We start from the raw sequence: 19,677 nt of genomic DNA on the forward strand, positions 1-19,677 counted from the left end.
ATAGGAGAGCTTTGCGCTAGGCTGTAGATACTACTTAAGTCCGAGGCTTGGGAGCTGCCTCCCTTAGCTGACCCCATCAGAGGAAAGCAAGTACTGAGAGACACGTCTTGCCTTTGCACGGTATCGCTCACTTGTCTAGGGGTCTGTGTGTTTGTGGCGGTGAAGGACCAACTGGACTCTTCTGCTTTCCTGTGTCTGGTCTCTGAGTGTCCCTTAGACCTCAAGGCCAGCTCTTCAGGAAGGCGCGGCTTGTAGCAAGCAGTAAGCAAAGTTCTCCCGTGGTGCCCAGGGCTAGGACTGGAAGGTTGTCCTGCCACGGGCGCTGGCCAGGCAAAGACTAGTGACGGGGATGGGGCAGAAGAAAAAAGGACCCCTCCCAGACCAAGCGCACACTCTGTACCTCCCACCCCACCTCCCATGCAGCTCCCCATTCCGTCTAGGACCTGGGTAAGGGTCGTTCGGTCCTTCCCACACTCCGCCCACAAGCTGCTTTCACCTCGGAAAACTGGGCGCGGGGTGGCTAGGGAAGGACATATCCGGCCTCCGAGGGGTTAATCCCCGCGCGGGGCACCGCCGCACATGACGTGGATAGTTAGTGGATTAAGTCAGGAGGAACGCTATCCCCCTCCCTCCTGCCCCCCGCCCCCCGCGGCGCGCGCCGCTCTTGGGGGCTCCGCGGCCCAGTTCCCAGGTCCCTCCCCCCTTGGCGCGCATATCCCGCTAGGGCAGCGCGAGCCCCAGAGCCGGCCGGCCCGGCAGCCCGTCCCGCGTAAGTGCAAAGGCTCCCCGGCCCCAGGCCCGGGCTCCCAGGAGGCCTGCATGGAGCCCGAGCGCTGCCTGCCTTACGGCGCGGGTCCCGGTGCTTACCCAGCAGCTGCCGACAAGCCCCCAGGACCTCCGCCTCACCTGCACCCAGCTCCGCTCCCCGGGCCGCGGATTGCTCGCTACGCGACGGCCTGCGGAACCCTGGAGCCCTATTCCCCGGAGGCGGCCAAGCCCCCAGCCAAGTACCTGCAGGAACCCGGGCCTGGGCCAGCCCTCAACGGCAGGCGCTTTTACGAGACCCCTGCGGAAGGTAACTGGGGTGGGAGGCTACGGTCGGGCAGGGGACGGACAGACATTAACTAGGGGATGCCGGGCTAAGTTCTGCGGACTCTCGGGGTAGCGAGAAAGCTAGGGACCCGGGGTCCCTCTCTCCTCCCTTCTCCGGGGGCCTCCCTTCCTTTTCTCTCTTTCCTCAACCCTGGAAAGCCCACATTTTCTCCCGTTCACGTTCCGATTCAGAGCCATCCGAAGGGTTTTGTTCCCGTCCCCAAGCCCTCAACAGCCGTTGAAACCTGGATCCGGGAAAGCCGGGTCAGGGAACTGAAATCTGCTTCCACGGGTCTGGTGGGGAGTTTTGAGGACGAAGAAGGGGAAATTCTGTTGGGATTGCAGGCGAAAGCTGCCCGAGGTATGATTGTGGTCGGCCGATTGAGTAGGCTGGGGGGAGTGGCGTGTAAGCCGCCCAAGATCTCTGGACTTCACTGGTCCTGACCATTCAAGACCAGCTCGGCCTGGGGCTAGATGACCCGGGCCTAAGGGAGCAAGTCTTTTGTGTCTCAGCCCCTGCTCTGGTTCTCAGCTCCAGTTTTCCCCCACAAGCCTTCTCTCAGCCCGGGCGCGGGCCGGTCCTCACGTCCCTTCTCCACTCTGCCTTAATTTCTTTTCCCCTGGCCAGCATCAGAAGGGCCTGGCTCTCTAGACAAGCAAGCGACTTGGACTTGTCTCCTAGGGGCTGTTGTTCAGCGGGTTATTCGGCTATTCTCGCCCGCAACAATGGTTTTTTTTTTTTACTGTTTAAATGCTGACTCGCCGAGGTTAGAGTTACTGTCTTGCTGTTTCTACTTTCAACTCTATCTAGGTCCAGGGCACGGGTTTCCCGAATTGGAAAGAGGGATCCCAGTTCCTCCTCGGGATATGCCAGGGCATGGGCTCTCGAGTTGCTTCTCGGTTAGCCGCTTGGCCTTTCTTGGGAGCTTGACTGTCTCCTCTTTCGGCTGAGGAGGCTATCGATCCCAGACTGAGGGGTCATGTCTCAGGAAAGCAGAGCGCGGCACAGAGCAGCCAAACACCCGCCAGTGTCTCTGGACCCGGAGCTTCCAGCTCTGTGACCTCTGGACCCTGGGAAATCTGACCCAAAAAACCCTTTGGCGGAGTCATGAGCGCCCGGAAGGCCCTGGCCTTCACTATACTCCCGTTTGGCTCTCGTCTGAACGTTAGATCTCCGCACACCCTCTTGGAAAACTCCTGCCTGTCTTTTGCGTTTTGCTGAAAGAGCCAAAGAGGCCTGGATCTCAAAACTGCCTGCTGCCAACCATAAGAGAGGAGACGGCCCTCGGAGAGCGTACTCCTCCTCTAGAACCTGTGGCCCAACCAGTCTGAGTTGCCAGAGTCTCGAGCTAGCTCCCAGGCCTGCGCAGGTCCCCAGACGACCCGCCATCCAAACCAAGACAGCCTCCTCGCCTTAGTCTGTGCTTCGTTTCCCCATCCCAGGCTAGGCGCAAGAGAGGGCTGGGGGTCAACTGTAGGAAATGATTGACTCCTCGGTCCTTCATGTCTGCGTTCTTTGAAAGTGGCTCTCCTGATAAAAACCACAGTTGGGACTTAATGAGAAGCAGTTGGCCTGGCTCCTCAGATCCCCGCTCAGACTGAGAGGCCAGCCTGCTTTGTAAACAGTAGAAGTGGAACAGGTACAGCGACCAGCACCGAGGTGGTAAAACCTGGCATGGTACAGCAAAGTGTGGGGGGCAGGGGGGAGCAGACCCAGGAATTTCCCTTTCCCCCGCTTTCCACCTTTCCCTACCCGTAATAGGGCTGTCTGCTTGGCTTCCCGGATCGGCGTTCACGCAATGTTCAGGCCTGGGGAGTCCCCACGCTGTATGTGGGTGATGCAGGGCCAATGAAGGACCAGGGAAATGAGGGAACAATACTACGGCCACAGGCAGCACCTGAGCGTGTCAAAGACCCGAGCTGCAGGAACAGCAAGAAAAGTGAGGGGAGAACCGGGAGAAAACTATCGTCGAACAGTGAGGACGGGAGGAGATTGGGAGAGTGTACGAAAAAACGAAAATTAAAACAAGCAAAAGAAAGATAGCGCGAGTGCCGAGAATGGCGGCAGAAAAAAAAATTTAAAGGAAGACATGAAAGTAGGAAGAGGAAACGAAAGGAAAGAAAAAGAGAAAAGAAAATTAAGGGAAAACAGCTGGAATGGAAGAAAAAGTAACAAAGCAGGAGAACAAAGACCAAAAAAAGAAACAAGAGAGAACGAAAGAAACGGGAAGAAGAGAGGAGATAAAAAGAGAACGAAAGAAAGATGAAAAAGAGGGTGCAGAAGGAAGGAAAAGAGGAACGAAAAGAAGAAAGAAAAAAGAATCAGAGAAGAAAGAAAACAGCGGGCTGGCCTTAACGCTTAAGGAAGAGAGCAAGAAAGAAATACTTCAAAGAAAGAAGGAAAAGAGAAGGATCGAGAAGTGGAAATAATAGGGAAGCCGAGGATTGCCTCGGATAGTCCCGAGACGCCGCCGAAGCGCACGCCTTTTCCGAGGCCGAGAGCATCTGACCTCCCGGCGGTTTGGATGCAGACCCGCAGGAGCCGAGAGCCGGCGGAGAGAGAGCCAAAGGGCCAGTCCCTAGTTCGAATGCGCGGTGGACAGCCCGAGACTGCGGCCGCGGCTGTGTTGGAGTCCCAGTCCAGTCGACGAGTGGTGACGAGCGATGGGGAAGGTCACCTCCCTTCCCGAGCCTTTCAAAAACGGGCTCGAAATATTTCCAGTTCAGACCAGTAATCGTGCAGCTGTTCCCCATCTGGCCCGATTGGTGTCTTTGCAAATCGGGTTAATTTCTCCAGAAAAATGCCTAGGCTCCATCCTGCCTCCGCCCGCGCCCGCGGCCGCTTCCTCCTGCTTCTCGCGTTCCCGGGTGGGTTTTCCCTTTCCTTCTCCTCTGCTTTCTGGTCGGGCCCCACTTCTGGCTCTGCTTCCCTCCCCCGGGTCTCGGATCCCCCCTGTCTCGAAGAGGAGGGTGAAGGAACTTTGACTTCTTTGTAGGACCAGTTTGGGAACCAAAAGGGATTGAAGCAGGGGTAGGGACCTCTACGTCTCTTCAGAGGCCCGGCCCGCCAAAAATACCGAGGGCTGGATTCAGAGCTCGGGGCCCAGGGCTCAGCTTTCAAGACTGGGGGCTGGAATAGAATCCAGAGCTGGAAGACGCACTCCGGACCAAACAAGACTAATCTGTAAACATTCAGTTTGTTCTTATTCCCAGCCCGGGCCTCGGCCCCCCGCGGGTGGTTAAAAGACCGGCCCAACTCTGGGGATTAGAGTCATCCCTATGAACAAGGAACACGGGCCTCCCTCTAAAACAAGAGTTCTAATCTTTTCTTTGTCGTAGATCACCCCACCCCACTCCCTTCTCAGAATATAATTTTAAAATAATTTAAGGAAATGCTAAATTCTGCTTAGAGGTTAGTGAAAATAAAGATCTATTTTTTTTCTCCATCCAAGTTGATGGACCCCCTGAAATCTGTCCACTGACACTACTCTATGAAGACCTCCATTCGGCTTTCCTCCGTCGCTCGGCCCCCACCGCACATCTTCCCTTCCATATTGCTCTTTCTAGCCCGGAACCTAGGCCCAGGCCACCTCCTCCAAGCGCTCCTGCACCCTTCTCCTCCGAAACCCGCAAGATCGTAGCGCCCAGTTGGGGTTGGACGGAAATGGGTTTGCAGGGCAGAGGAGGAGGTGAGGAAAGCCACCGAGAAGAGAGAGCCCCCTAGACCGGGACAGCACAAGGCGTTGGGGGAGGGGTGAAGGAGGGAGAGGGAGAGAGGGGGAGACAGAGAGAGAGAGAAAGAGAGAGAGAGAGAGAGAGAGAGAGAGAGAGAGAGAGAGAGAGAGAGAGAGAGAGAGAGAGAGAGAGATGGATGGATGTCTGGGCCCCTACGAAGGATTAAAGACAACGTCCCAGAATTGCGTCCTCTCTTTCCCAAACCTGCTCCACAGGACACCAATTTCCCAACACAGTTCACACCCATCCCCTCTTCCCACAGCTCACATCCCGCGTGTTATGTTCGCTATCCTTCCTGAGCACTCCGTCCAGAGCCAGTTCTGAACTCAATTCCCTGTCGGGGCTCCCCTCCAGCCGTGCACTTCCCCTCTGGCTTACCCAACGGACCAACCCTGACGCTATGCTCCGCTCCTCAGTCCCTGTGTGAGCGCCTCTCCCCACCGCTCCTGCATCCGCGTACTTCCCTCCACTCCGCGCAGGACGTGCTCACACTCCTCCTCCGGGCCGCTTTTTCCCTTTTCCGATCTCTTCTAGCTCCTTTCCTCCTGCTCTCTGGGTTAGTGCGGGTTTGGAAGCGCGCAGCTAGTCCAGAAGGTAGGGGGGAAGAGATTCACCCGAGTCCAAGAATCACAGGTCTGCCTGAGACCTCACAGGTAATCTAATTAAGCGGTACCTGAACGCAAACATCCCCTCTGCATCCTACCGGCAAGCGGCCACCCAGCTTTTGCTTCAACACCTCCAGTGAGAGGGGCCCCGTTATCTCTCCTACGAGGCTCATGCCGTTTTAGAATAGCGTTCCTAGTTAAGACGTTTACCCCCTTACATCAAGGCTGTATTCGCGGCTTTGCAACGTCCACCTTCGAAACCGCACTCACCAGCTACTGAACAGGAAGAGCAGTGTATTAAAATGCCTTCTGAAAAGAGAGACAGGTCTGGACCTGGTGTTATGGGAAGACTGGCGCACCAAGGGAGGGTGAGGAGGTTTCAGGTGGAGCACCGCAGAATTGTGGGGCGGGTACAGTACAAAATTCAGATATTGTGGCTATGTCTGCGTCACCCCAATGGTTCCTTCGTGTCCTCTTCCACCCCCCCACCCCCCGGCCTTTTCGTGCTCACACAATTTCCATTTCCATTATAAGGTAGAAAGTTGTCTACTTTTTTTCTTATGCATGGACTTGGATTACTAATTTGTCTTTTACATGTTCTTTCATTTCTTGGGCACATTTTTATCTCACTCCAGCCCTTTACATCAGGGATTTTTCCCCCTCCATCCCCCACTGGCTGCTCTCAGGGAGACCATTTCCTTGGGTGTCCTGCATTACCAGAGGAAAACCCTTGCGAATTGCTACCCTGAGTCCTGCTTTCTTCCCACACCCCTACGGAGGAGCTGAGAGGGGGTCACAGAGATGGCTCCACTTTCTCCTTCTTCAAAGTTCTCATTTTCATCAAGACTAGCTGGGGGAGGGGGAGGGGATGCAGTGAATCTATAGCTTTACTGTCTGATCCTACCTAGGACAGCTAAAGTGAGTTGCATTGTGTTTGAGCCATCCCACAGTGGAATTCCAGAAAGTCCGAAGGAGAACTTATTGGGTGGGAGAGGAGGGGTGGAGGAAGGGGGGGAGAGGTTTGGTCCCTTGGGAAGGGCTCATAGAAAGGATAAGCACCGGAGGCAGCAACAGCCTGGGGTGGGCAAAGTACAATTCCTGGGACCTCTATTTCAAGGTCAGATACCCTTTCTTTCCCCTAACCCTAACCCTTCCTCCCCCGCATCGTAAAGTACATTTCACAACACTGCAGACTTTCGCTAGGCTGAATCCTTGGTTTCCTCCAGGATCCATCTGGAGCTGGGGACCCTAATGGATCTCCAAAACAGACACTCTCCTTGAACCAAAGTCCCCTATCCTCCCACTAAGCCCTATTTCTCAAGCGGCTCTCCGAGCAATGATGTCTGCATGTTTTTGCCAGGAATTGGAGATGTATTTCCAAGCCATTATCCTTTTGCACATATTCCCTGGTTGTTAATGAAGTTCTTATGCCTGGGAGATTTTGTTATCTGGCTGATCAAGACCTCCCCAAAGTAGGCTTCAACGATTGCCCCTAGACAGACCTCTAGACTGAGATTTGATGCCTTCAGGCCAGTGCTGCTCCCCCTACACCTTCCTCTCCCCACCCCCACCCCAAATTCACACTAAACAACTCACTCTCCAGTTTACCAGGCAGATTCCTGCTTGCCTCTAAGAAAGGTTTTGCCTGCTAATGTTAAGGAAAATATGCCCAGTTTGCCTATATCTTTAATCAGGGAAGGGGGCACAAGAAACTAGGACATGGAAAATCTAGTAATTCCGCCTAGAGCCTTCCCTAGCTTCCCTAGCCTGAAGCTGGCCATGTGATCTTGTCACCAAAATTCCCAGGAAACTGTCTCTCTCCACTGGACCTCAGAGCAGGGTGAGGGTGGGAATGGGGCCAGTGACAGGGAAGGGGGATGTGAGAGTAAGAGAATGGTACACTATTCCTATAGCTCTCTTGGGATAGCCAAGAGGGGAATTTTATGCGGGCACTTCTGGGTATCTGTTGTCCATGACAGTGGGTGGAGGGAATGGCTGTGACCTATTTTTCACCATTCCCAGGACACAGTGGATCTCCACGAGTGCTTTCTGAGAGAGAGCATTAACATGCCAAAGTGGAGCTGCTGGGAACAGTTCCCAGCCCACAAATCGATTACCCCTTGCTCATTCATTTTTGGGTTGTGGGGGAGAGGCTAGACCAACTAAGGAAGGAGACAGGGGGGAGAAGGGAATGAGACTGAAAAGGGAAGAGATTTTGCCTTCATTCCTCAATTTGTCTCCAGCTGTACCCCTTTTCTGTTCCATTCATGCCCTTACTATAGGTCTTATCATGACCTCCAACACTTCCTTTATGCTCTTGACTTCCTTTCTATGATGGGCCCATCAGGAGATCTGGAGTTATTTGGAGACCCTGCAGGGCCTGGAATCCTCTTCATTGTCTCTCTTCCTCAGAGGCCCCCATTTCTGTCAAGCTGGATTGCAGTGAAGAGAACCTCAGTTTTTAATTTAGTCAACAAGGTCAAGATCCACAGATTGGGATGGGGATAGGGACAGGGAGAGACATACTATTGGAATCCTCATCCCTTGAGGCAGAATGTTCTGGTTTGCTTGAGATGTTGGATAAATTCTGAGAGCTTGGGGTTTGGAGTTTGTCCCTGGGGTTTTTGGCGTACCTGGTCTTAATGAGGAATGGATTCCAGTGGATGGGAAATAAGATTGCTTGAAATCAGGATGTGGCTTCTAGCCAAAGGGGTGGTGGTGGTAGGGGAACTCATCAACCAACCCTTTTGCTCACCAACCCCCTGCCCAGGGTGGCCATTCCCAGACATAAGCACTAAGTCTGGCACCCCGGGAGAGACATCCGCATGGAACATTTCCCTGAGGCACATCTCAGTGCCTTCCCCCGGACTTCCAGACCCTCTAGGACCTGTTCCCTATTCTGTTTTATTCTTGCCTAGACCACAGAGCACATGCTCCCCCAGGGCCCCCTCCACAGGCAGCCCTCCAGAATGCCAGGCGCCTGCTGAGGAGGGAGGGAGAGGTGGAGCCAGGAGATGTCAATCTCCCCCCTCCCCATTCCACCCACAAAACCCCAGAGTCCCCCTTTCCATCCCTCCCTTTGTGTTTTCCATTACAGCAGAAGAGAAGGTCTCCAAAGTCACCAGCTACCCCCCACTGCCTCTAGACTGTCCAGAAGGCCCCTTGGAGGGACCCCCAGAGCTGAGAGGCTCCCCAACACCCTGCCTGGCCAGGCTCCGGGGACCTCTGAGCCCCCAGCTCACTGACTCAATGGAACTGCCCAAAAGCAAAAACAAGAAACGGAGAAACCGAACTACGTTCAGCACCTTCCAGCTAGAAGAGCTGGAGAAGGTTTTCCAGAAGACCCATTATCCTGATGTGTATGCAAGAGAACAGCTGGCCCTTAGGACCGACCTGACCGAAGCCCGGGTACAGGTGAGGGGGATCCCTAAAGGCTCAAGTCACCTCTCTTCCTGTCATTGCCCACTTGGAATCTCTTATCTTTACAGAGCAGGAGATGGGAGACACAGAAGGGTGGAGATCGAGGGTGGGCCAAAGGGAGACCATACAGGTATGGGTGACATTGCTATAAAGAAAACCCTTCCAGGGGATTTCTCTGACTGGGCTTTGGTGACATACTCAAGTCCCTAAATTGAGAAAATTGACTGTTTGGTGGGGCAGAAGAAGGGGGTGGTAAAAGAGGGGTTCACGTCCCACCTGAGAAGTAGTTGCATAGAATAGTAGGGTCCCCAGGGACAGGAGGATCTTACACTGTCATCCCTATTGGTTTCTTGACTCTTGAAAGGACCCAAGCGTAACAAGTCTGGATGATCTGTTCTCTCATTTCCTGGGACGAAGCCTCCAGGGTTTGGTCTAGCTTCCTGGATAGGGCTCTGGGAGGAACTAAGAATCTTATGCCCAAGATCTGGGAAAGGGGAGGAGTTAGAGATTGGGGGAGGATGGAGCCTGAAAATATGGGAATGAATAAGGGGTGATATCCTAAAGCTACATCTCGTTAATAAGAGGAAGCTGTCACATAGGTTTCCCCAAGCACCCACAAAATAGAGCTGGGATCAGAATGGTCAGGGAACCTCTTCTGAATTAAGAAGTGCCAATCCCACAGAGATAACTGAGCAAGGCAAAGCCCACATTTGCCACAAACCCTTTGCCAGGCTGGGGAGTGGGGGCAGGGAGGGAGGGAGAGAGAGAGAGAGAGAGAGAGAGAGAGAGAGAGAGAGAGAGAGAGAGAGAGAGAGAGAGAGAGAGAAAGCCCTTGATTGGGAGACTGCTTTGAAGACAGGGATGAGGAGATGCTCTGAGGGAAGAGGGGCTGCTTCCAGACAGGGAGAGCAGAAGCAAGAGGAGGAGGTTCACACTGTCTGTGAGTCATTGGTGCCTTCTGGAAGAGGAGTGAATAGTGAGAGGACTCAGAGAGGAAGGAGGGGGACCACTCAGCATGAGCCTCTGGGCTGCTGTGTCCTACAGATGCCCATCCCAAGGAGCTCTGGCACACCCCACTGTCCCAATCCTTCCCAAAGGCCAGTCCTTGCATTAGGGGCCAACAAAGAGCCAACACCCTAAGGCAGGACCCCCAGTGCCCCACAGCTCTTGGTGGGAGAAAACTAGAGATAAAAACAACTTTAGAAACCTGGAGCCCCAGGGAGCTTTCAGCTGGTATTCAAGCACATGGGCGTAAAACAACTATTTTTCCTGTTGTAGACATGAGAAGACAGATGGAGACATTCCTTTCCCCTACCTCACACCCATTCCTTCTCCTCATGTAGGGTGATAGATTCAGAGCTTGGAGGAACCATAGAGAACATTTAGTCCAATCTCCTCATTTTACAGACAAGGAGACTGAAGTCCAGGGAAGTTTAGTAATTGGACCAAAGTCATAGAGGCAGCAAGCATCAGAAGCAGAATTTGCATCTGGGTCCCCTGCCTCCAGTTCTAATGCTCTCTCTGCTGTCTAGAGGGGACATTCACTAGGGTTTCCCAGCTCTCTGGGGCTAAATGGGAATCTTTCAATAACAATATTAGCTAAAGTTTATAGAGTAGTTTAAGGTAGATGCTATTATTATCCCCATTTTACAGATGAGGACATTGAGGCTGAGGGAGGTATTCTTTTCCTTGTTCAGGATTCCAACTCTAGCCCCATGGAGTTGAGTAATAAAAAACTATACACATACACACACACTAGGAGTAGGTTATGGCTGACAGGGCAGAGAACCAGTTTGTAAATCATTTCTCAGAAATGCTTCCAGGATTGGGTTGGAGACTGACATGTGAGAAAGCAATGAGAAAGCAATGAATCTAGAGGAATGGGGGAGGTGGTGATAAATGCCTCACCATACCCTTGCACCGGGGGATGTGCTGGGTTCTCTGTCACCCTGGGTATCTGTTCCACATGTGATTCCCCAGGGTTGGGGTATGCAGTAGTTGTTTCTTCACTCTCCAGCAACTATTGTTGGTGTTTGCTGGTACCTGACTCTTTGTGACCCTATTTGGAGTTTTCTTAGCAAAGAGACGGCAGTGGTTTGCTATTTCCTTCTGCAAGTCATTTTACAGATAAAGAAACTGAGGCAAACAGGGTTAAGTGACTTCCCCAGGGTCATGTAACTATTAAGTATCTGAGGCTGGATTTGAACTCAGGTCTTCCTGACTCCAGGCCAAGTGCTCTAACCACTGCACCACCTAGCTGCCTTATAAGATCAGGGGGTTGGACTAAATTACCTCTATGATCCCTTGTTCTACATCAATGATCCTTCCTGATTAGAGAGGAGAAGGTATTCACAAAAATATTCAGCTATACAAATGCATACAGACATGTACATGGATACACCTCGATACACATATATAGACACAGTCCCTGTAGACACACACACACACACACACACACACACACACACACACACACACCCCATGGTTAATAATCTTCACACCAGGGGCCTGAAGAAATGTCTAGAACAATGAGTCAGGTCTGGAGGAAGCCAATAAAACCCTTCCTCTATCTTGGACCTCTCCCAGCTCCCATCCCCTCACTCACATGATTGTGAGTGGTTTGTAGATTTATTAGCCCCCGTAGTCCAAAGCTGCATGAGGACACACCCACCTCCCATTCTGTCCTCTCAAGGTCCTCATTCTGGCTATTTGCCCTCTGAGCTCTCCACCCTCCATAGTTGGCTCTGTGATCCTGTGGAGCCCAGTTCCCCTTCCCAGTTGGCTGCCTCCCCAGAGGACCTCCCCATCTTTCCTCTCTTCTCCTTCTCCCTCCCCACAAAGGTCTGGTTCCAGAACCGAAGAGCCAAATGGAGGAAACGGGAGAGATATGGGAAGATCCAGGAGGTGAGGAACCCCTTCACAGCCACCTATGACATTTCAGTGCTGCCCAGGACAGACAGCTACCCCCAGGTAAGGTGGAGGACAGAGAGAGCCCCTGGGAACTCTGGGATACACTATAGCCTTGCCCCTCTTCTCCCACCAAAGCCCACCTCCCTCCATTGGGAGTTGGGATCTCAGGAACCTGAAGGTTTCAGTGCTTCCATGGGGAATGTGTGTCAGAATGTCTCAGACGAAGGAAAGGAAGGAAGAAGGAAAAAAAAAGGAAAAAGGAAAGGGAAAGTCAAATGAAAGCCCCTCTGCCAACCAGAAAAAAAGAATACCAGAACAGGGACAAAGAATCCTAGGCAAGATGTTAAAATTAACTCATTCCTTGTTCATTACTGTCTACTAGAGACTTTGAGCCTTCATCATAATATGTAGAATGGACACGAAATAATTAGCTTCACTCCAAGGATGGTGGGATTTCCCAGCATTGAAATAAGTGCATTTATACAGGGTCATATTAGAAATTATCCCTTCCCTGTGGGCTGGGCTGTAGACAGCTTCTCAGCTCACCTGTATCATTCTCAGCTCTAGAAGAGAAGAAATGTTGGGGCTCTTCTTCCTCCCCTGTGCTGGGCAGCTCTGCTGGAAAAAAAGGGTGGGAGAGCGCTCTCCAGGTTTTGTAGCATTTTTGATTGAAGCCTGAAGAAGAGAGGATCAGGTGAGGGTAGGGGAAAGGGGACTGGAGGGATTGCTGCCTTCAGGTATTAGAAGAATTGTCCTATGGAGGAGGGATTAGGCTTGCCCTGTGTGGCTCCAGGGCAGAACCAGCAGCAACCTGTAGAAGTTGGAGAGGCATGTATTGGGGTAAAACTTCCTGACAATTAGAGCTGCCCAAAAGTGGAATGGGCAGCCTCAGAGCTAGCAGGTGGGTCCTCTGCCCTACCCCACCCTTGCCCCGTCTTACTGGAGTTTTGCAGGAAGAAGCTGAGTGAGCACTTGTCAGATAAGGTGGTAGAGGGGGATCGTTTTCCCTTGATGGATACATACAACAACCTTTTTTACAGAAAAGGAAACTGAGTTTCAGAGAGATTAAGAAACTTGGCCCTGGGTCCTTTCCTACTCTGAGATTCTGTGATTTTGAGCATTCAATTTCAGCATTGCACCCCCATTCCCCATTTTCCGTTTCCATATTTCTATAGAACACTGTGTTTTCTAGGCTAGATTTACAGTGGAGTAGAGAATAATATGTAAACTAAGAAATAGCACACCAGGGTAAGGTCATTAGTTCCACACTAATACATTTTTAAGATTACCTCTTCATTCCTAGATTGAGGGACATTCTAGTTTTCTTAAGTGTGCTCTAGGGCATCTCCAGCCTCCCATACCATTGGAAAGTTGGGGGAGAGGCAGGAGGTCTCTCTTATGGCCCTGAAAGAGACAGTGCCCTAAAATGCCCAGCTCATTTGGAAGCCGAAGAAAACTAATTTATTCACCAATTCTATCATTCCCACCTGACTCCCAGCCAGTCATTGTTACTGCTTTCATATTTCCTTTCCTACAGAATCACCTGAAAGAATCAGCCAGAAGGATATAGAAGCTTTAAAATCAAATCCTTAAATAAAAGTCATCAGGACAGTTCATCCCAACAATACAGAAGACACCCCAAAGTTTATATAAAGACTTCCCCTCTCCCCTTCCCACTTTATAGCACTTCCCCTTCTTAATCCAAGGCATTAGGGCCACAGCATTTTAAATCACTTTTGTTGGAAAAATAAGAATAAATGCCCTTGGTTTTTTAGAGCCCAGGAGTCCTCAGTCCTCTGTGCTTAGCCCATTGACAATTAGAGCCAAGGAGGCTTCCCTGATTACCTTAGCTGTTAGTACTTTCCCCTCCCCCCCCATGATCTTTGTAGGTACTTACCTGTTTTTCATGTTATAGCCCCGCCCCTCCCCAAGACAGTCAGTCAACAGGCACCTATGAAGTTCCTACTATGTACTGGACTCTATGAAAAGCATTGGGGAAAACTCTCTCTGCTCTTAGGGGACTCACATTCTAAAGGGGGAGAAAACCCCTTTTGTACAATGCATGTACAAGATATATATGGTGTACCTAAGTTCAGAGGGAGAGGTAGGAAAGATTTCTTTCAGAAGGTAGGATTTAAGCTGTCTGGAAGCCAGGAGAACCTGGAGACAAAAGAGAGAAGGGACTCCCTGTGGAATGTTATCTCTGAGGTTAGAGACGGTGTTTTTTTTTGTTTTTACCCTCATATCCTCAGTGCCTAGACTGGTGCCTTGCCCCAATAGGTGCTTAATAAATGTTTGTTGAATTGAATATGAAGAGATGGACGACTTGCCACCCTCACCACACCTTCAGCCTGGCCGGGTCTAGACATGCCAGGAGCTGGGTACCAACAACAATGATAATATGACTCATATTTTGTGTTAAGTCCTTTCCACACAATAGGTTGGAAATGTAGGCATTGTTAACCCCACTTACAGATGAAGAAACTGAGGGTCAGACGGGGGAAGGATAGTGCTAGCCCTCCTATCCCCTTTCCGACTCTCAAGTGGCCCAAGGACCCAGGTGGAGGTCCTTCTCCTCTCCTGCCTCCCCACCCCACTGCACCCCCATCCCCTATGAGGTCAGGGTGCAGGAGTGATACTGAAGAGTCCATTCAGACCCCACCTTGTCTGAGAGCTCCTAGAACCCTCTTCTTCTCTCCTAGGCTCTGGCAAGTAGCTTCCCCACAGTGTGTGGTCAGGAGCCTACTCACTGGGCTAACCCGCTTACATTATGTTCATCCTCTTCATGGCATAGGGAAACAACACAGGGGTAGAAACAAGCCAAGTTGTTAGTCTCTTTTCCCTAAAAGGAGGTGGGCTGAATGCTTTTTGAGGGTGGAGGATAGGGGGAGGAAAACACTAGATAGCCGGGAGTGAGTGGCCAGGCAGATAGAGAACCCTACCTCCCTAGGTTCAAATCCTGACTCCGATCCATGGTGTCTGCATGACCCTGGTCAAGTCACTGAATCACACCCTCTGTCACAGTTGTACAATGAGGATGTTGTCATTGTTGTTCAGTTGTGTCCAACTTTTTGAGACCCCTTTTGGGGTTTTCTTGGCAGACATACTGGAGTGATTTGCCGTTTTCCATCTCCAGCTCATTGTACAGATGAGGAAACTGAAGCAAACAGGGTGAAGTGACTTGCTCAGGGTCACACAGCTAGTAAGTGTCTGAGTCTAGATTTGAACTCAGGAAGAAGAGTCAAGTCTTCCTGACTCCGGGACTGCAGCTCTATTCACTGTGCCACCACCTGGCTCTAATGACCCCTTTATCACTGAATTGTTAGGGTCAAATGAAATAGCCCATGTAAAGGGCTTTGTAAACTTTTAAGCTATTTATGTAAATAAATGCTAGCTATTATTATAATTATAATATTAGATATTAGATGTGGGAACAACTTTCATTGCTTTTGGGCTTCTTGAAGGCAAATCTATTATTTTCTCTGGGAGGCTCAGAGTGAGAGGGCTCTCACCTGGGAGCAATTATTGTCTTTAGTTGTTGTTAAGGAAACTTACATTTAAAAATTTTTTTTGAGATTGAATATTTTATTGTTTCCTCAGTTATGTGTAAAAACAATTTTTAACATTCATTTCTTTTTAAATTTTGAGTTCCAAATTTTCTCTGTCCCTTCTTTTACCTCTCACTCCTCCTGAGATGGGAAGCAATTTGATATAGATTAGACATGTTCAATTGTGCAAAATCTATTACCATATTAGTCAGGACATTGCCTTTTGAAGGTGGTGAATGACTTGTTTTTGTTCAGCTGCTGTTGTTAATAGTAATAGCTAACATTTATATAGTGCCTACTCTGTGCTAAGCAGTTTACAATTATTATCTCATTCAATTCTCATCGACCATGGGAGGAGGGTACGGTTATTATCCCCATTTTACAGATAGGGAAACTGAGGCAAACAGAGGTTACTTGGCTTATGCACGGTCACACACCTAGTGAGTATCTGAGGCCAGATTTGAACTCAGGCCTTCCTGACTCCAGGACCAAACTCTATCCACTTTGTGACCTAGCTGCCTAGAAACCTCAGTGTCCTAGTCTGAAGATGTCGTGGACTTGCGATTTCTTTGTTGTGAGAGCTTCCTCTGTGATTATAGATCATAACCCTTCTATAACTTAAGAGATAAATCCTAGAGACTTGCCTGAGGCCCAGAGAGGTTATGTTTTTCAGTCCTACCACAAAGTTGACAAGTGTCAGAGTCTGGATTGAACTCAGATCCTCCTAACTTCTATTCACTCTCCCCAGATGTCTTTCTCTTGTGTATAAAATGATAGTGAGATTTGTTCTACTTATTCAGTAGCATTTTGGGGAGGAAGGGGTTGGAGTGGGGGGTTGACTGGTGCTTTGTGGACCACACAGCCTTGCGTCCATATGTGTTTCTATTATCATTTCTCATTGGGCGGGAAGGAGGATCATCCAGGGCCCATCCTCCAGATGTTCTGCCTGTTGCCCTATCATTGGGTTTACCAGACTTGCATGGTGAAAGGTGATAGGGAGAAGGCACTTTGAGAATCAGGAGAGAGAGAGAGATGGCATCTGGCCATGGACTCTACTGCTAACTAGTGTATGGTCTCACTTTCTTTACTTGTAAAATGAAGAACTTGAAGGGCAGCTGGGTGGCACAGTGGATAGAGCACTGGCCTTAGAGTCAGGAGGACCTGAGTTGAAATGTGACCTCAGACACAGAACACTCCCTAGCTGTATGACTCTGGGCATGTCACTTAACCCCAATTACCTCACCAAAAAAAAAAAATGAAATTGCAGATTAAATAAAATGAAGAACTTGGTCCAGGCCATCTTGAAGGGCTGTATTAGAGATGAATGCCCTGGCCCTCGTTGGGGTTCTTCCTGCGTATCGCTGTGGGCAGTGCCACAGATGATGGATGGTAAGAGGCAGAGAGGCCCTTAGCTTCCCCATTGAAGACTGGGGGAATGGTTGCATTTTTGTCTCTCTCCAGAGTCTAGCATGCAGTGTACTTAAAGGGTTCATCAAATGCCTTAATGTTTGCTAAATACCTGGGTGTTGACTTCAAAAGCTAACGCACTACCTACATGTCATTTCAGCTGCAGAGCAACCTGTGGTCCAGTCCAGGGTCAGGGAGCCCGGGGGGCCCCTGTCTGATGTCCCCAGAGGGGATTCCATCCCCATGCACGTCACCGTACTCCCATTCCCATAGCAATGTGGCTGGCTTCATGGGTGTGCCAGCCTCCCCGGGACCTCCCCCAGGCATCTATTCCATCCATGGATTCTCCCCAGCTCTGGGGGGGCACAGCTTTGAGACAGCCCCTGATGGTGACTACAAGTCTCCCAGCCTGGTCTCATTGAGGATGAAGTCCAAAGAGCCACCTACCCTCCTCAACTGGACCACGTGATCAGGCCACCCCAAGACTGGACTGCTCCCTGCTTGGACTGCCCTAAAGACCTTCCTCATCAGATGCAGCCAATCCTTGCTTTTAATCTAACCCCCACCCTCAACCCCCATATACAGGAGAGGGATAATTTATGCCTCTATTAATTTCTAGACAGCAGAGAGGGCACATCACCTACCCCTGGTCTGCCACTCCCTCACCCAACCTACCCCCCAGACAGAGAACAGCTGTGCCCACCCCAAGTCTGGCAGCAAACTGCAGTTTCCTTCCTTCTTTTCTTCCTTCCCTTCTTTACTTCCTTCCTCTTTTCCTCCCTCCTTCCCTCTCTCCTTCCTTCCTTTCCTTTTTTTTTTTTTTGCTTTTTCTTTTTTTCCCAGGTAGCTCCAAAGAGAGAATAGGAGTTTTCCACCTGTCTAGGAATATCAATAGCTGCCTGGTCCCCTTGCCCATTTTTCTAGACTGCTCCCCATCTCCCTGGTTCTGGGGGAGATGCAGGAAACAACTGCTTGCCCTCCTCTGAGGCTTTGCATCATTCAACCTGCAACCTCCCCGATGCAGAAGTCCTGGCTTCAGGTAGAGTTGGGGCCCCAGGTAGATGAGGTAAGAGCTAGGTTGGCGAATGCTATAGAATATTAAGAATTTCCTCCATCAAAAGTGAGGAACAAGAGGAAGGGGAGGAGCTGCTGAGCTCCAGTTGAGGAATAGCATTAAAAGAATAAGACAGTAGGCAGCCAGGCTAGCACCCGTGGTCCTTCCCACTGTGCCAGTGACCCTATCAATGCCCTTTACACCTTCCTGAGTGATTTCACGTACTTCCTCCTGCGTGACTTTCAAAGCCATAGTAAGAAGGGTGCTCCGCTCTAACAGGTGGACCTGCTCCATGTTTTCTGATGGCAGCACAAGGCTTTAAGGCTGGCAGAGACCACAGAGGTCCTTTAGTACAATCCTTGGTTTTACAGATGAGGAAAAAGAGGCTTAAGTAAAGAAGGTTAAATGGCTTGCCCATGGTCACCGTGGTAATAACTCTGTTGAGTTAGGATTTGAACCCAGATCCTCTCTAGGTCTTCTCATACCATTCCATTGAGGATGGGCATAACTATTTTCCAACCCCAAAAGGTTTCTTACACCCACTCCCAGTCCACAGCAGGAGAAGGGAGAGTAAGGAGGAACCTGTGAAATGGGATGGGATGGCATAGGGGTGGGACAGGTGGGGAGGCAGCTGAGATGATCACTAATGAGGCTTAATGGCATGATCCATTAATAATTAATTAATGATCCTTAATGGCATAAGGTCCAAATCCTTAGTTGATAGAGTGGGAACCACAGCCTAAAAATCTTCAAGGATGAAGAAAAGAATTTCATGATGTTGAGTTTTCCTCACCCCCATTCTCAAAGCTCCTGGGCTCTGCTCCCTCCCAGAGGAATAGATGTGGCATTTGGGGAGGCTTTTCCTCTGGGCCCTACATCCCTCCATGCCTGAGCCCACTTTCCCCATTAGTCTGTGGAATCATCTCCTGGCTCCCCAAGGAACTGAAATTCCAAAAGAAATCACCAAATATGGCAGTTTTGGTGAGCCCTCCCATGGTTTAGGTCCAGAGCTATCACAGAGCTGTGCCTGGCTGTTGCCATGGGAACACCAATGGTTTCCAAACCCCCTCCTCCCACACCCTGGAACCATTAGTTGGATCCTCAGTAAAGAAGAGCTGTGACCCAATTCATCTATGGTCTCCCCATCAGGGGACACCAAATAAATGTTGATCCCATGATATTCTAACCACTCTTATTTTGGAAAAAAAATACATCTGCAAAGATTTTGTCATTTGTCATAAACAATAAAGGGCTTTCTTTTTTTCCTTCTTCAGGCTAAGTCCTTGGTTGTTTCCAATCTAGCATGTGATTTCAGGACGTCATCACCTGGGAAGTAGAGGCCCTTTGCTTATCCCTCTCTCTGATGCAGAATGTTATCTGTATCCCTTCCCCCAGTGGGACCATGAAGCCAGAGTCTTGGAGTATTGGAACTTAAAGAGATTATCTAATTTGGGCCTCTTGTTCTATAGTCAAGGGAAGATTCTCAGAAAGGTGACATGCTTTGCTCCAGATCCCATGGCTGGTAGATATCGGAGTTGGGAAGAGAGTCAAGGCCTCCTGACCAGCCCCTAATCACATTCTGACAGTCTTTCCCCCAGACACATACATGTTCCTCAGCTCCTCTTTCAGGGATTCCTGGCCTGGGCCCCAATGTCTTGCTCCAAAGAGGGCCAGGATTGGTACTCCCACTCCTGGGAGAAGGGAAGGGCTTCATGGAGGGACTGGGAGGTGGTGGATAAAGTGCCAGACTTGAAGTTGAGAAATTGTTGTTCAGTCCTTTTCAGTCATGTCCCCATTCCCGACTCCATTAGGAGTTCTCTTGGTAAAGATATTGCAGTGATTTGCCATTTCCTACTCCAGCTCACTTTACAGATGAGGAAACTGAGGCAAACAGGTTTAAGTGACT

General features: G+C 50.3%; 1 protein-coding gene across 2 annotated transcripts; it reads left to right on the forward strand.

The window, feature by feature from the left end:
• Positions 1-626: 626 nt before the first annotated feature.
• Positions 627-19,040, forward strand: ALX3 (ALX homeobox 3). 2 transcript variants are annotated; one of them, XM_021001123.2, is made up of 4 exons: positions 627-1,075; positions 8,530-8,846; positions 11,694-11,756; positions 16,878-19,040. In XM_021001123.2, the coding sequence occupies exons 1-4, from the start codon at positions 820-822 to the stop codon at positions 17,184-17,186; spliced, it is 945 nt and encodes a 314-aa protein (XP_020856782.1). In that variant the 5' UTR covers positions 627-819; the 3' UTR covers positions 17,187-19,040. The 2 variants fall into 2 exon arrangements, with proteins under 2 accessions (XP_020856782.1, XP_020856777.1); XM_021001118.2 differs by having other exon boundaries at positions 629-1,075; positions 11,694-11,822.
• The last annotated feature ends 637 nt before the right edge of the window (positions 19,041-19,677 follow it).

Source organism: Phascolarctos cinereus, unplaced genomic scaffold (assembly GCF_003287225.1).
Source record: "Phascolarctos cinereus isolate Bilbo 61053 unplaced genomic scaffold, phaCin_HiC Scaffold_5;HRSCAF=322, whole genome shotgun sequence".
Taxonomy (NCBI): Eukaryota; Metazoa; Chordata; class Mammalia; order Diprotodontia; family Phascolarctidae; genus Phascolarctos; species Phascolarctos cinereus.

Bases quoted from the DNA above. Each gene is read 5' to 3' on its own strand.
- ALX3 (XM_021001118.2), top strand. From the start codon at position 820: ATGGAGCCCGAGCGCTGCCTGCCTTACGGCGCGGGTCCCGGTGCTTAC. The intron at 8,847-11,693 runs GTGAGGGGGATC...CTCCCCACAAAG, and splicing joins TGACCGAAGCCCGGGTACAG to GTCTGGTTCCAGAACCGAAG. The intron at 11,823-16,877 runs GTAAGGTGGAGG...ATGTCATTTCAG, and splicing joins GGACAGACAGCTACCCCCAG to CTGCAGAGCAACCTGTGGTC.